The sequence below is a fragment of the Cynocephalus volans genome, chromosome 2 (genome assembly GCF_027409185.1).
Source record: "Cynocephalus volans isolate mCynVol1 chromosome 2, mCynVol1.pri, whole genome shotgun sequence".
In the NCBI taxonomy this organism is placed as follows: domain Eukaryota; kingdom Metazoa; phylum Chordata; class Mammalia; order Dermoptera; family Cynocephalidae; genus Cynocephalus; species Cynocephalus volans.
This window is the reverse complement of record NC_084461.1, coordinates 228,145,800-228,159,315: the sequence shown is the minus strand read 5'-3', so window position 1 is coordinate 228,159,315 and position 13,516 is coordinate 228,145,800. Positions and strand designations below refer to the sequence as shown.

The following is a 13,516-nucleotide window of genomic DNA, read 5'->3' as shown; positions in this document are numbered from 1 at the left end:
GGCTGCCTAAGTGGCCGTCGGCAGGATGAGTAAATATATCCACATTCCCCTGTCACCACACCCCTCTCACGAGGGAGCAGACGTGACAGATGCAGGGAGAGATTCCTTTAATAAAGGGTTTTCTCTCTATATTTATATATATAAAGAGACTTTTAGAGACAGTTTAACTTGTGTTAAGACCTGCATTCTTAACAGATTCACCCCATCCGTCCTTGTTGAGGGTTTCAATGAGCCAGGTCTTGTATGAAGAGCCAGAAAGTCTGTAATAAAGGCCTGGACAGTTACAAAGCACTCTCCCACCCCAGTGATGCTTATAAAAAGCATGCTCAGGAAGATGGGTAGACTATATCACACACACACACACATACAGAGCAATGAGGCTGTGTTCAACCTCTACATGAAAACCCTGAACACACCTTGCCCCCTCCTCAGTAGTGAGGCCACTGAGCTCAGACCTGAGCTTTCCCTATGCACTCTTGTTTAATTTTTATTATGACTCTAGGACATAGGTAATATTCCAATCCCAAATTTGCAGAGGAAGAAACCGAGGCACAGAATGACAAATACATGATAATAATTAGATAATTAGTAGCTCTGGTTACTAATTTGAACCCAGGCAATTTGGCTTCTGCTCTGCCACTGTGCTGCTGCTTCTGCTACCGCTAAAGAAGTCTGTGGTGTTGCTCTTAAAGTCTGCTCTTTCTGTAGTGCCTGAGTCTCCAGCAGGAATGGAGAGAGGGAGGGTGTCCCAGGACTCCTAGGCTTGTGACTGCATTTGTCTCATTTGATGATGTCTGGCCACACACCTCAGAGCTGTGCCTTTGTTTATCCTCTGGATGGGTGTGTGTCATTTTGGCATGCCCTCGGCTAGATGCCCCATCAGTCCCCTCAGCCTCTCTTGCTCTCTCGTCCTCCAGGGGACAGATTCTTCCCATCCAATGTGTCTGATGTGCAACCAAAGAGCCCACCTGCAACTTTTGGTTCGTAGCAAAAGGAGTGATCGCAGGCCTTGACAAGGAGGACTTCCCTTCTCCCCTGCCCCAACCCATGCGGTAGGTACACCTCCATGCCACGCAGCTGGCTCCTCCTTCACTCTTCAAGTAGAGTGAGTGCAGTGTGACTAAGCAAAAGCGGGAAAGACAGACTGGGGACATAAGGTGGGGTGGGGCAAGCGCCGCAGGTGTTTGCAGAGGGATGCAGCCCTTCAAGGAGGCCAGAAGCTGGGGAGAACTTCTAGGGACTGAGACCTTGCTATGGTTCAACTGTGTCCCCAAAAGATAGATCATATGCTGGAAGCTGAAGCCCCAAAGCAACAGTGTTGAGAAGTGGGAATTCTAAGAGTGATCAGGCCATAGGGGCTCTGCCCCCATAAATGGATTAACATCATTATCAGGGGAGACGTTTGTTATAAAGGCGAGTTGGGCCCTCCCCAGAGGCGGCCTCCAGAACTGCAAGCCAATACGTTTCTGGTTTTTATAAATTATCAGTCTCAGGCATTCTGTCATAACAGCACAAAACTAAGACGGACTAAGACGGACGCTCACAGGCACTGATTCCACAGAGAGTGAGGAATTCCCCTGTCTCCCTGCACCTCCTGGAGATGGGCACATTCTGGCTGAGCCCTGCTGTCTAACTCCACTTCCATGCATGTGGAGAGTGGGGGTGATACATACAGTGACCCTGTGAGAGAGACCTACTTGGTCCTTGTTATTTCTTCCAAACTTCAAAAAGGAGGAAAGCAGAACAGGCCAGTAGCATCCAAAAATATAAAATCTTTCATCAAAGGCCTTTCACTCTGACCCATGGGCCCAGGGCTCTCATCCTTCGGTCCTGCAGAGGTCTTTGGTCCACTCTCTCAGCCAACCCTGCAACATCTTAGAAAGACCCCAGACATTGTGACGGGTTCCCTGGAGCACGAGTGGGGGTTAGGCAGCTAAAATCAACATCCGCTGTGTTCCCCATCAACCTGGAATATACAACTCATGTTTAACACCTGTTGAGGTATGTTTCCTTTTTTCCCCAAATATAAGATTATAGAATAGATACAATACGCTTTGGCAAATTACACATATCCACAACCCATCTGATATTCCAATAATCCCTCTCACCAAAATGTGTGGCCCCTGACATGCTGGTACCAAAATGTCCTCGGGTAGGGCTGATAGTCAGGTGGCAGATGCAGCCATCTCTGTCCTGAAACCCTGACTTCCACTCCTCATGCCTGGCTGGGTAGAGAAGATGAAACTAGTTGCAAATGCTGGATGGCAAGTATATCTCATGTACAAACTTTCGGGGCTTCCAGTGGGCACACTCCACAGTTTCCTTGTTGCTCCCAAACATGCAGAGAGAAAAGCACCTCTCACAACAGGCACATAGCTCCCCATCCTACCCCAAGGCCCCAGGACAAGTTAATGCAGAGTGCACATAGGCCGGGCGAGTGGTCACAGAACTGGCCATGAACTGTTGGTACTGCTCACCTTGGAAGGAATGGAACAGGTGAGCATGTCGTGGTCCTGCTCCCATGCCCCTCCCTGCTCTGAATTCCTAGAAGAATCCAGCATGACTTCAGCTTAGCACACATCACATGTGCTGGGGCAGTACTGAGTTGTTTTGCAAGAGCCATGTCTGTATTAGTGACTTTCTTCAAGGAAGTGCTACGACAGGTTCCAAATGAGCACTTCCCAAAGTCAGGACTCCATTCTGAGCCCTGCCAGGTAAATGCATCCCCACAAAGCAGCCATCACAGAGTCCTAAGAGAAATCTCTTTATCCTCAGGCATGTAACTTTTAAATACCAGAGGCACTCAGTGAGCTAATATGTTTCATCTACTGACAACAGGCATAACTGTTTGCTAATGCTGCTTAGAGACACTACCCAGTCAACCAGTTTCCATTTCAGCAAGTGACAGAGTTCTGGTAATTGAAGTTGGTAGGCAACAGGAGGGCCCAGCATGTCTCCCATGGCAGGCCAACAGTTTGGGTAGTGCAGGGGAAGGGGGGTGGGGGACACATGCACACTGACCTGCAGCATCTGGAGGTAGCCTTCCTGGGGGTCACAGAGCAGGGAGGAGATTCGGTGGTTGTTTCTCATGCACTTCTGGTTGTCCTTTGCAGACGGGAAGATTTGCCGGACTACGGTCATCCTGCCAAGGGCACTGTGGACCAGATCCAGGATCTCTGGGTCACTGATTTCCTGGAAAAATAATCAGACCCATGCTTATTATCGATTCATGAACTATCTCTGCAAAAGACCTATCAGGAAGTGCGCGGGCCAGCAGTCCAAAGAGCTAATGCTAACAAGATTAAGACTTCAAGGCCCAGGTCATACAGTTCATTAGTCGCTTATTTACACATAATACTTGCTACCCATTAGGTAAAAACATAATTATTCAACATTTGCCCTGAAGGCCAGGAAAAGATTTCCGAGGCTAAATAACTGATGCATTAGTTTCCAAGGGGCCAAGCTTTTAGGAAACAATGTTATCAAATGTCATGGTATGTAGGCATTAGCCAGACTTAACGGCTAAATTTCCTGTTGTGAATCATCTACCTGATTTAGACAGGGAACCTTGGCTTACGTGGACAGAGTCGATCAAAATGCATTGAGCTTCCTCAAATTCTTTAATAATTACATTCATTTTGTAATTATATTTGCATACAAATTTTTAAAATATATCCATTCATTTATTCACTCATTCATTCTGCAAAATCTACTCAAATCTCTGAGGCTTGTTCTGTACTAAGCACTGGGGATACAACTGTGAACAAGTCAGTCCTAATCCTGCCCCATGAAACTCGCCAGTCATCATAGGATGAAATATGCTGAGGGTTCCAGGAACTATGGAAACCCATGTGCTTTCCCTGTTCGACCATGCGCTAAGCTCCTTACATACGTTAGCTCACTAAGTGCTCACCACAGCCCTAGGAATTCTAACACACCTGACCTACTGATCATCATAGCTTAGCCTAGCCTACCTTAAACATGCTCAGAACACTTCAATTAGCCTATGGTTGGGCAAAATCATCTAACACAAGATTATTTTATAGTAAAGTGTGAAATATCTCATGTAATTTATTGACTATTGTACTGAAAGTGAAAAACAGAATGGTCGCATGGGTACTGGAAATACAGTTTCTTCTAAAGACCATCTATTTAAACCAACGTTTCAGCTGTGGAAGAGAGGGATGGTCAGATTCAGAAAAGCTCTGGTTTACTCTCTGTCTCTGAGAAGTGACTAAATCAGTGGTGGTTTGCAAGTCAAAATTTTAACAGTGAATAACCACATTTTAAAATAGGTCTTAAATCTTCCTCCTTGCAGATGACACGTGCTAGCTTTGAGACACTGTAATGGAGCTAATGAGGTTAGAAATTAGTGATCAGGGGTCTCATATCATTTTAAACAAAAACGTTATATTTTTAAGGGTATGATGGTAAACAATGTATTTCAGCAACGTTCTTAGGAATCTAATGTGTGTGTAAAGCCTGGTCCATTAAAACCATGTGCTGGATCTGAAAAAAAGTAAAAACTTAAGAGTTATGTCCTTTTAGATGATCAATAGTTCCCAAGTTGGCTGAATCACAGGGATCTCAAAAGAATTAAAGAACTATTACATATTGGATTGGGGTTTAAATAACTAAACTTTGTATTTCAGACAAAAGTCTATTGAAGGAAAGACGGTCTTGTTGGCTTGGGACCAACAGACAATGAAAGGTGGGGAAACTGGGAAATGTCTGTATCTCAGGACCGTTAGGTGGAATGGGCCCAGAACGCAGGTGGGCTTCGGGGAGTGGGAAGAGGACATAGCTGCACCTGGACGTACCTGCACAGCTCTGCCCCTAGCTGCCCTGCTGACCAAGTTCCTGCCTCCAGCATAGGATACAGGATGAGAGAAACCACATTCTAATCTAACAGGAAGTAGGAATATAAGAAAAAGCAATGAGAGACCAGTTAGCTTTGCCTTGGAGAAAGAATATAAAGAATTTGGGAAGGGAAATTTTCATCTAGAAAAAGCATGAGGTCATGAAGAATATAATTTGAATTATGCACAAAGGGGTGAATCGGAGCAAGCACACCTCCAAGAAGGAACGGGTGTGTCCCAACCCTCTTGTTTCCCCACGTTCTCTTGATGACAAAGGTTGCTGTAGAAGCAATGGGCTATTTTCCTAGTAGCCCTTTAATTAAACTGGTCCTGCTTCCTCAGCTTCCTGGAGGGAGTCGCAGCGGCCCTGAGCTCTCTTCACTGCACCCCAAACAGGACCATGGAAATCAGATTCCCCTGGAAATCTGTCAGGGTGCTGACTCACAGAGTTGCACAATTCCATTCTGTAAGCATGGCCATCACTTCCCCTGGCAACCTGCAGCAGCACCTGGGTGAGAGGCCAAGTGCCACAGGCAGCCACAGTGTCAAGGGGGCTCAGCCCTGCCCCAGTAGCCTGATCTGCTTTTCCATTCTGCACACGCAGAATCTCTTGAAGGCTGAGCACAGCTCTCTGCCAGCCCATCAGCTGGTGTGTGCCTCCCTAACAGGAACAATCTTCTGGAACCTTGCACACCTTCTGTTACCCAGTTCTCATCCACTCACTGTGCCTGCCAGGGCACTTCTACCCCCTCACCACACTTCTGGGACCATCCTTAATGTCCAATTCAGAGATCTGCAATCAGAATTTAAGAATCTACAGAAGCAACTTCCCTGATTCCTTGAGAGCAATGAAGAGGGTCACCTCTTCTCCCAGCCCTGATTCCAAACCTGTGTGACCAGTCAGTTCTAGAAGCTTAGTGCCAGGCCCTGCTCCTGTCTTGCTGGTCATGCTGGGTCCCTTCAGCATCCCAGGGGATAGCACAGGGTGCACTCACTCCCTGCTCACTGCTGTCACACTGGCTCAGCCTCCGGATCTTCCTAAGGGTGCACAGGGCAATCTAAGCAGCCAATTTGAAGAATGAACTTTGCTTTTGTCACAGTGGAACATTCCTTCCAGATAGCGCTGCTAATGAGCAGAGGAAGCAGACAATGTGTGCACTCTGCTATTGAAGTCAGTAAGTAACACATCATCCCCAGATGCTCACTGGGGGGCACAGGCTCAAAAGAAATCTCATTTTATTACTTTTTCAGTTTATATTTTGAAATATATCTTATGCACAGATATTACATACATTAACTATGAATAATAAAATGATTTCAGTGTGCCTTATGTCAAGCTAAGAAACAAAATATTACCCATATTTTGGCTGGATGCCTCCTTCCCAAATCCTTACTTCCTCCCCCTCACCAGAAGCAGCCTTTGCCATGCTGTGACTTATGTAGGTAACTGAACTCATGGACAGCTCAGTCTTGTATGTTTTGTTTACCTTGTGTAAGCTGAGCAGTATGCATACCTCCTACAATTGTGTTTTTAACACAGCGGTTCTTGAATTTTGTTGTGTATCAGAATCACAGAAGGAACTTAATAAAATTACTGAGGCCCAGCCCTGTCCCGATTCAACAAGCAACGTCTCTGTATTCTCCATGAGCTCTCCAGATAACTGCAATACTCAACAATGTTCAGAAACTACCGGTTACACATTAAGATTTTCTGATTTATTTACGGTGATGGGTGCAGCTCCAGTGCATTCATTTCCAAAGCTGTACACTATCGCATTGCATGACTATACTACAATTTATTCACCCTATTGCTGATTACCATTTGAATATTTTGTTTGTTTGCTATTACAAACAAAGCTTCTAAGTACATTTTTCTTCTGTATGTGTCTCGGTGCACTTGTATAAGAATTTCTCTAGGGTATATATCTAGATTTAGAATTCCTTAATAAGAGAATACAAACATGTTAAAATTCACTAGATAATGCCAAATTTTCAAAGTGGTTATACCAACATATAATCATACATGGTTAACGGAGTTTCTACTATTCTGCAGCTTGCCTGCATCTGATATTGTATGTCTTCCTAATATTTGCCAGTCTGGTGAATATGAACTGAAACATTGTTAGATTTTAATTTTCACTTCCCTAATTCTTAATAGAGTTGAACATTTTATGAACAATTTGTGTTTCTTTTCCTGGATTTGTTTTTGTCCAATTTCCATTGGGTTGAGTCTCTTACATACTGACTTGTGGAACTTTTTTTTTTTTTTTTTTTTTTAATTCTAGAGACTAAGACTTTGTCACATGCTACAAATATCTTTTCCAGGAATGTTTGGTAGAACTAGTCATTAACCCACTTAAGGTGGTTCTTTCTTTGTAAAGAGGCTTGCTTTGCAGTCTAGCATGTGGTCAGTTTACATGCAAGTTTCATGTGCATTCACTGTCCTGTTGCTGGTTTCCGTGGTCTATTTTTAGGTCCTTTAGATCAGGAATCTGTCTATTTCTGTCTACTTTCTTTACATATTTTGAGTTATTTTTATTAGGTACACACAAGTTTAGAACTACACTCCTTGCAAACTAAACTTTTTATCATTGTTTAGATATCCTCTTTATTTATAATAATGCATCTTGCTTTATATTCTATGGTGTCTGATATTAATATAGCTACACCAGTTTTATTTGGGTTAGAATCTGCCCACTCTTTCCATCTCTTTGCTGTCGATCTTTCTCTGTCTCACAGTTTAGTTGGAGCTCCAGTAAACAAAATATACTAGATTTTTATATCTCCATATTTGACATTTTAGTAGAAATCCCAATCCATTTATATTGCTTATAATGTTTTTATATGTTTGCATTGATTTATACCATATTATTTATATTACATGTTTTGCTATTTCTTTTTTCTTTCTTCCTTATTTGTTTCCCCTTGGAATATTTTTTCCTGTTTTCATTTTTTGTCCTCTTTTGGAAATTATACTCTCTATGCTATTCTTTTATTGATTATCCTAGGTATTTTAATATGAATACTTTTAAGTGTGAAATTAATCAATATTTTTCCTCTCTTCTTCAATGTTTGCTTCCAGCACCTTTATCCCAACTAGTATGTTAACAATGTTCGGTATTTTAATTCTATCTTTATGCCTTCTTATTACACGTTATTTCCATTGTTTTATGCAGTCAATATTTGTCTACGTAACAAGTATTTATCAATGTATTTCTTAGATATTCTTTTCTGGACCTCTAACCTTACATCTGGGATCATTCTCCTTCTCCTGAAGTACAGCACTGAGAATTTCCTTTAATGTGGGTTTGTTGGCAATAGACATAGTTTCTGCTAGCTGGAAAGTGTAGTTTATTTTAATCTCATTCTTGAAAGATAAAATTTTAAGTTGACTGTTATTTTCTCTTAGCACTTGGAAAGTAATATGACACTGTCTTCTGGCATCAATTGCTGTCCAGTGTCTTAGTTTCCTTCAGCTAGAATAACAAATTACCACAAATATAATGGCTTAAAATAACAGAGTTTTATTCTGTCACATTTCTGGAGGTTATTTCTTTCACGTTCTGTTGGAAAGGACACATTCCTTCTGAAGACTCCAGGGAAGAACCGTTCCTTACCTCTTCCAGCTCTGGTAGCTGCCAGTGTTCCTTGGCTTGCAGCCACATCACTCCAATCTCTGCCTCCATGGTTGCACTACCTTCTCATCTTTTCAGCAGCCAAATTCCCTTTCACCTAGATTCTTGTGATTGCATTGAGAACCCACCCAGATTATGTAAGATAATCTCCCCATCTCAAAACCATTAACTTCATCACATCTGCAAAATCTCCTTTGCCATGTAAGATAATACCAATAGGTTCCAGGATTAGACCTTAAATATATTTGGAGAACATTATTCAGCCCACTGCATCTAGATGTTAGAAATCGTTTTAAGTGTCCTTCCTTTGTAGATGATCTACCTTTTCTTTCTGGATGCTCTTTAGGTTTTTCCCCATCTTTGGTGCTCTACAGTGTCACGCTGTAATGTGGACTCTTTATTTTTATTATTTTTATTTTTATTCTGTTCCTGGTCTTTGGGCTTCCCAGATCGGGGGTTGTTTCTTTCAATAATTCTAGAGAATTATAAGCCATAAAATATCCTTTAATATTCTCTTTTCCCCATTATCTCCGATTTCCTTCTAGAAATTCAATCAAAGATACGTTAGATCTTATTCTATCATCCATGTATCTTAACCTCCTTTTCATATTTTTCATCCCCTTTGTTTTTCTGGACCACATTCTAAATAATCTCTTCATATTTTCTAGTTTATTAATTCTTTCTGCATATATGTCCACTTTGATGTTTAACCTATAAGGTTTTTAACTTTAATTATAAGGCGTTTTGATTTCCTGATGCTCTGTTAATTTCTTTCTCAATTTTGCTTTTTTTTTTTAAATGTCTTTTATTCCTTGTTCATATTTTCCAATCTTTATTTTTGAAATATATTTAAGCATACTTATTAAATACTCTATGTCTGATAATTTTAATATTTAAAGTCATTTCAGACCTAGTTAAACTGTCCTTTATTTTTTCCTGGCTCTCACTCATGGTGACTTTCTCTCTGTGTCTCTCTCTGTCTCTCTCTGTCTGTCTCTGTCTCTCTCTCTCTCTCTGTGTGTGTGTGTATGCATGTTTATTTCTTTCCCTCATATATGGACAGACAGTTCCCCACTTACAATAGCTCAACTAATGATTTTTTTGACTTTGTGATGAGTGTGTCAGGTTACTAAATGCATTTTCAGCTTACAGTACTTTTGATTTGCAAGGGATCTATTGGGATGTAACCCCACTGTAAGTCAAGGAGCATCTGTAATCTTGTTTTCCTTAGAACTTCCTTATGAATTCTTTGAAGTCTTCACATACTTCAGAGACTACTTATGCTTGCTCTACCATCACCTAGGAGCACTACCAATCTACAATGACTGTCAATCATATTCTCCTTTGAGCTTTTTTAGACACCATAGGTGATGTAAACTTGGGTCACAAACCTGTACGAAAGTTATCAGTTCTGAAGAAAATTTCCCCCTTCCGTGCAGCTCTGATGTCAAGAGAGGAAATATTTCTTGCTATCTCCTTCTGCATAGCGTGCTCATTTCTCATTAATCCTTGCATTGAGGATATAGGTTTCTAGATTTATGTGGAAATCTCTCATTAGGTTCCACATTTGTTTGGTTCTTAGACTTAATCTCATATGTCCTATTCCCCAAACAGCCATAAGAACAAGGTTTTGAAGCTTGTTCTTACATATTGCTGAGAGTTTCCATTTTCACTTTATATTTGGCTTATGTGTATATTACTCTCAAAAGCTTCTATTTTTAAATATTTCTTAAAATATATCCAGCTTTTTTGATCCTTTTCCTTTTAGGAGTGTTATTCAGGCTAATTATTCTTTCTTCAGGACATACAACTAAACCTCTTGTATGGAATTTAAATTCTTTAGATCATGACCCTGTTCTTTCTCTGAGACACACACCCGTCTTTCAAATTGCTACCCATATATCTTGGCTGTGTGACTGACTAAACTTCAGTGATTATGCTGCCATTTCTATTTGCTTCATTTGACTGCCTTTTCCTAAGTTCATTGGTATTCATACTAGAAAGAGGGCTATTTTCGGAGGAGCCCAAGAGAAACATGTACAACCCCCTCCATTTGACCAAATCCCAAACTGTTCTTGAATCATCTCACTACTGTGGATGCAAGAAGGTAAAAATTCTGCAAGTTCCACCTTATTTTGCTTGTTGCTCCAGAAATATTCCCCTGGATTTCCTTACCTTTCCTACAATCTAGTGGTTTTCACCCATAAATCCTCTTTCATCAATACTGCTCACTCAAGAGATTAGTCCTGTGGGAGAGGCAATAACTTTGACTGAGATGGTTGCAAATGGAACATCTTTAGAAATCATTAAAATTTAGAATCTGGAGCACTTATTGCTGATGGAATTGGAATAGAGTGATGGCAAAATACTGATGGATATAGCTCTATTTTCAATGAGAGAAGTATTTGTGATCAGATAACAAGAACATTGTAAGAACCAAAACAAGTAGAGAAGAAATGAGGGATGGAGTTTCCAGTAAACGTCACATCCTTTTGAGCAGACATCAGGGAAGAAAAACAAAACGAATAAACAAACAGAAAAACCAGAGAGACTCGTTTGTGACTGGTAGCATACTTAAAGGAAGTTTTCTATGAATATAATAAAATGTGACAGTACTTCATGCACTGGATAATAAAACTACTCACTGTCTCTAACTCCCTACCGAGAATGCACACTGCAGTTTAGAAAATCTGCATTCTGAGTCAAATAAGTTATTAGGATACCTCTATAACTCTCTACTTCACTTGTAAAGGGTTAAGACCAAAGAAAAGTTAGAAGAATTCCAAAGAAAAGCCAATCCTCACGTTCTCCCAGAAAGCACATACTTAATTCACTGATTGAAAGCAAAATTGTCCTTGTTGCAGAGCACACTATGGAACAGAATGAGATCTGATCACCTCAGTTCAGAGGGACTATGGGACTTCAGCCAGAGTCTGTGGCTGGCAGGGGGGCTCACTGCTAAAAAAAAAAAAAAAAAAAAAAAAGGTAACATACGTGTGCATTTTCCTTTGGAGAAGCCTGTAGGCTGTATTGGATTCTCAAAGAAGCCTCTGACTCAGGAAAAGGTGTAGAACAATTAAGATGGAGGCTAGTAATGGTTTTTAAAGTGATCCTTGTTGCGAACTATGAAAAAAATAAAAATGATAATAACATCCGCAGAATAAGTTGGAGACACAGTAGTTGGACTCAGCTCCTTCTCACTCGCTTCCACTCAGGCTCTGATAAAATAACAAAAACAGAGAGAGAATCAAAGAAGCAATAGAATTTATATGCTGGACACCCATGCAACTACAAAAATAGCTGAATAAATCTATAGTATTGCATCACTGCCTGCACAGATATGGATAAGAGAGCTAAGAAACGGAAAAGAGAAAGAAGAAGAGCAGGTTGGGCATGGTGTTTAAGATAAGGTACATTCACAGTAGAGATGTATGTGCAATAGTCCCTCTTATCCACAGGGGATACATTCCAAGAGCCCCGGTGGGGGACTGAAACCACAGATAGCACCAAACCCTATACACGTATATATTTTTTTTTCCTATAAAAATATACCTATGATAAAGTTTAATTTAATTAAGTTAATATGTGCAACAAGTTATCACCAACCAGAGCACATCTTCTGTTCATGGCCCACCCACGAATGTAATGCCTTCTCCATCTTAACTAAGAGCCTACCACGCGCTGTGGCAGTAGCTTTGGCAGTTCGAGGTGCGACATTAGAATTAATTTCTCTTTTCTTCATCACAATTTCACAATAGAAGATTCATACTTTACATAAATCTTAGCAACCTCAGCACACTTTTTTTCTTTCCTTATTGAGAACTTTCACCTTTTCCCTTAAAGCTTTCACTTTACTTCTCTTGGCCTATCTGAATTGCCAGCATCACTAACTCTTGTGCTTTGGTGCTACTACTAAGTAGAATGAGGATTCCTTGGACCCAAGCACTGCAATATCGCAACAGTTGATCTGACAACCAAGATAGCCATTAAGTGACCAGTGGGCAGGTCACATGCACAGCATGGACATGCTGAACAAAGACATGAGTCACTTCTTGGGCAGGATGGAGCAGGACGGTGTGGGATTTCATCATGCTACTCAGAATAGCACATGATTTAAAACCAATGAACTGTTTATATCTGAAGTTTTCCAGTTAATATTATCAAACTTGGTTGATGGCAGATAACTGAAGCCATGGAAAGCAAAACTGCAGGTAAGAGAGGACTACTGCAACAGCATAACAAAAACTCAGATGTTAACGACACACACTGACTTCAGGAGAGTGGTAGCCACCAGGGGAACAGAGGGAGATAAGCAGATTTGCTGCCTGTCTGACAGCCTTGCCCCTCGTCCTCTGTGCCAGCATAATACCAGTGTGCCCTTCCCTCCACCATGGGGATTGTGGTGGTCAGAGCGCCCCTGTACCCAGAACCACAGGCACATCCTGCTTGGTCAGAGCCAACCTGAGTGGTACTACTATTTTAGGCAGTTTTAGAAGAGGGACATGACCCCATTTCTGGTTGATGAGATGTGAGAGGGTTCTGCTTGGTGGATTCTGAGAAGACTTACTCAAACCTAAAAAGAGCACCTAGATGACACAGCACCTTTCTGCCTCTGCAGGTGAGAGTCACAGGCAGATTCCACCCTCAGCATATCACCCTGCAGAGAACAGGGGTTCTGGGGATGCTGTTCAGCCTCTGAATCACGACCCATCTCTGAACCTTCCCTATGGCGAGATAATCAATTCTCAGACCATTCAAGGAAATTTGATCTGAATTTCTTGGTTACTTTAGTCAAAAACAACCTGACTGGTACAGAACTTAATGTGACTTGTAAGAGAGCACAGAGCAGACTTCCATTATATCTGAAATGATCAATTTCTTAAAATTTGAGATCTCAAATATGGCAAAATTTGAATGGTGGACATGTAGGTGTTTGGTATATCACTCTCCGTACCTTTTTAAGCTCCTTAGAAATATTTTTTTGAAAACAGAGAGAATCACTGCAAAGGTCTCTCTCTAAGC

General features: G+C 41.2%; 1 protein-coding gene across 1 annotated transcript in view; it reads right to left on the bottom strand.

Annotated features, from left to right (window-relative positions):
- Positions 1–13,516, bottom strand: part of GRID1 (glutamate ionotropic receptor delta type subunit 1) — a 709,310-nt gene that overhangs the window by 233,409 nt on the left and 462,385 nt on the right. Inside the window, exon 6 of the mRNA XM_063087271.1 lies at positions 3,022–3,192. Coding sequence (XP_062943341.1) covers positions 3,022–3,192 — 171 coding nt within the window. The remainder of the gene's footprint in view (positions 1–3,021; positions 3,193–13,516) is intronic.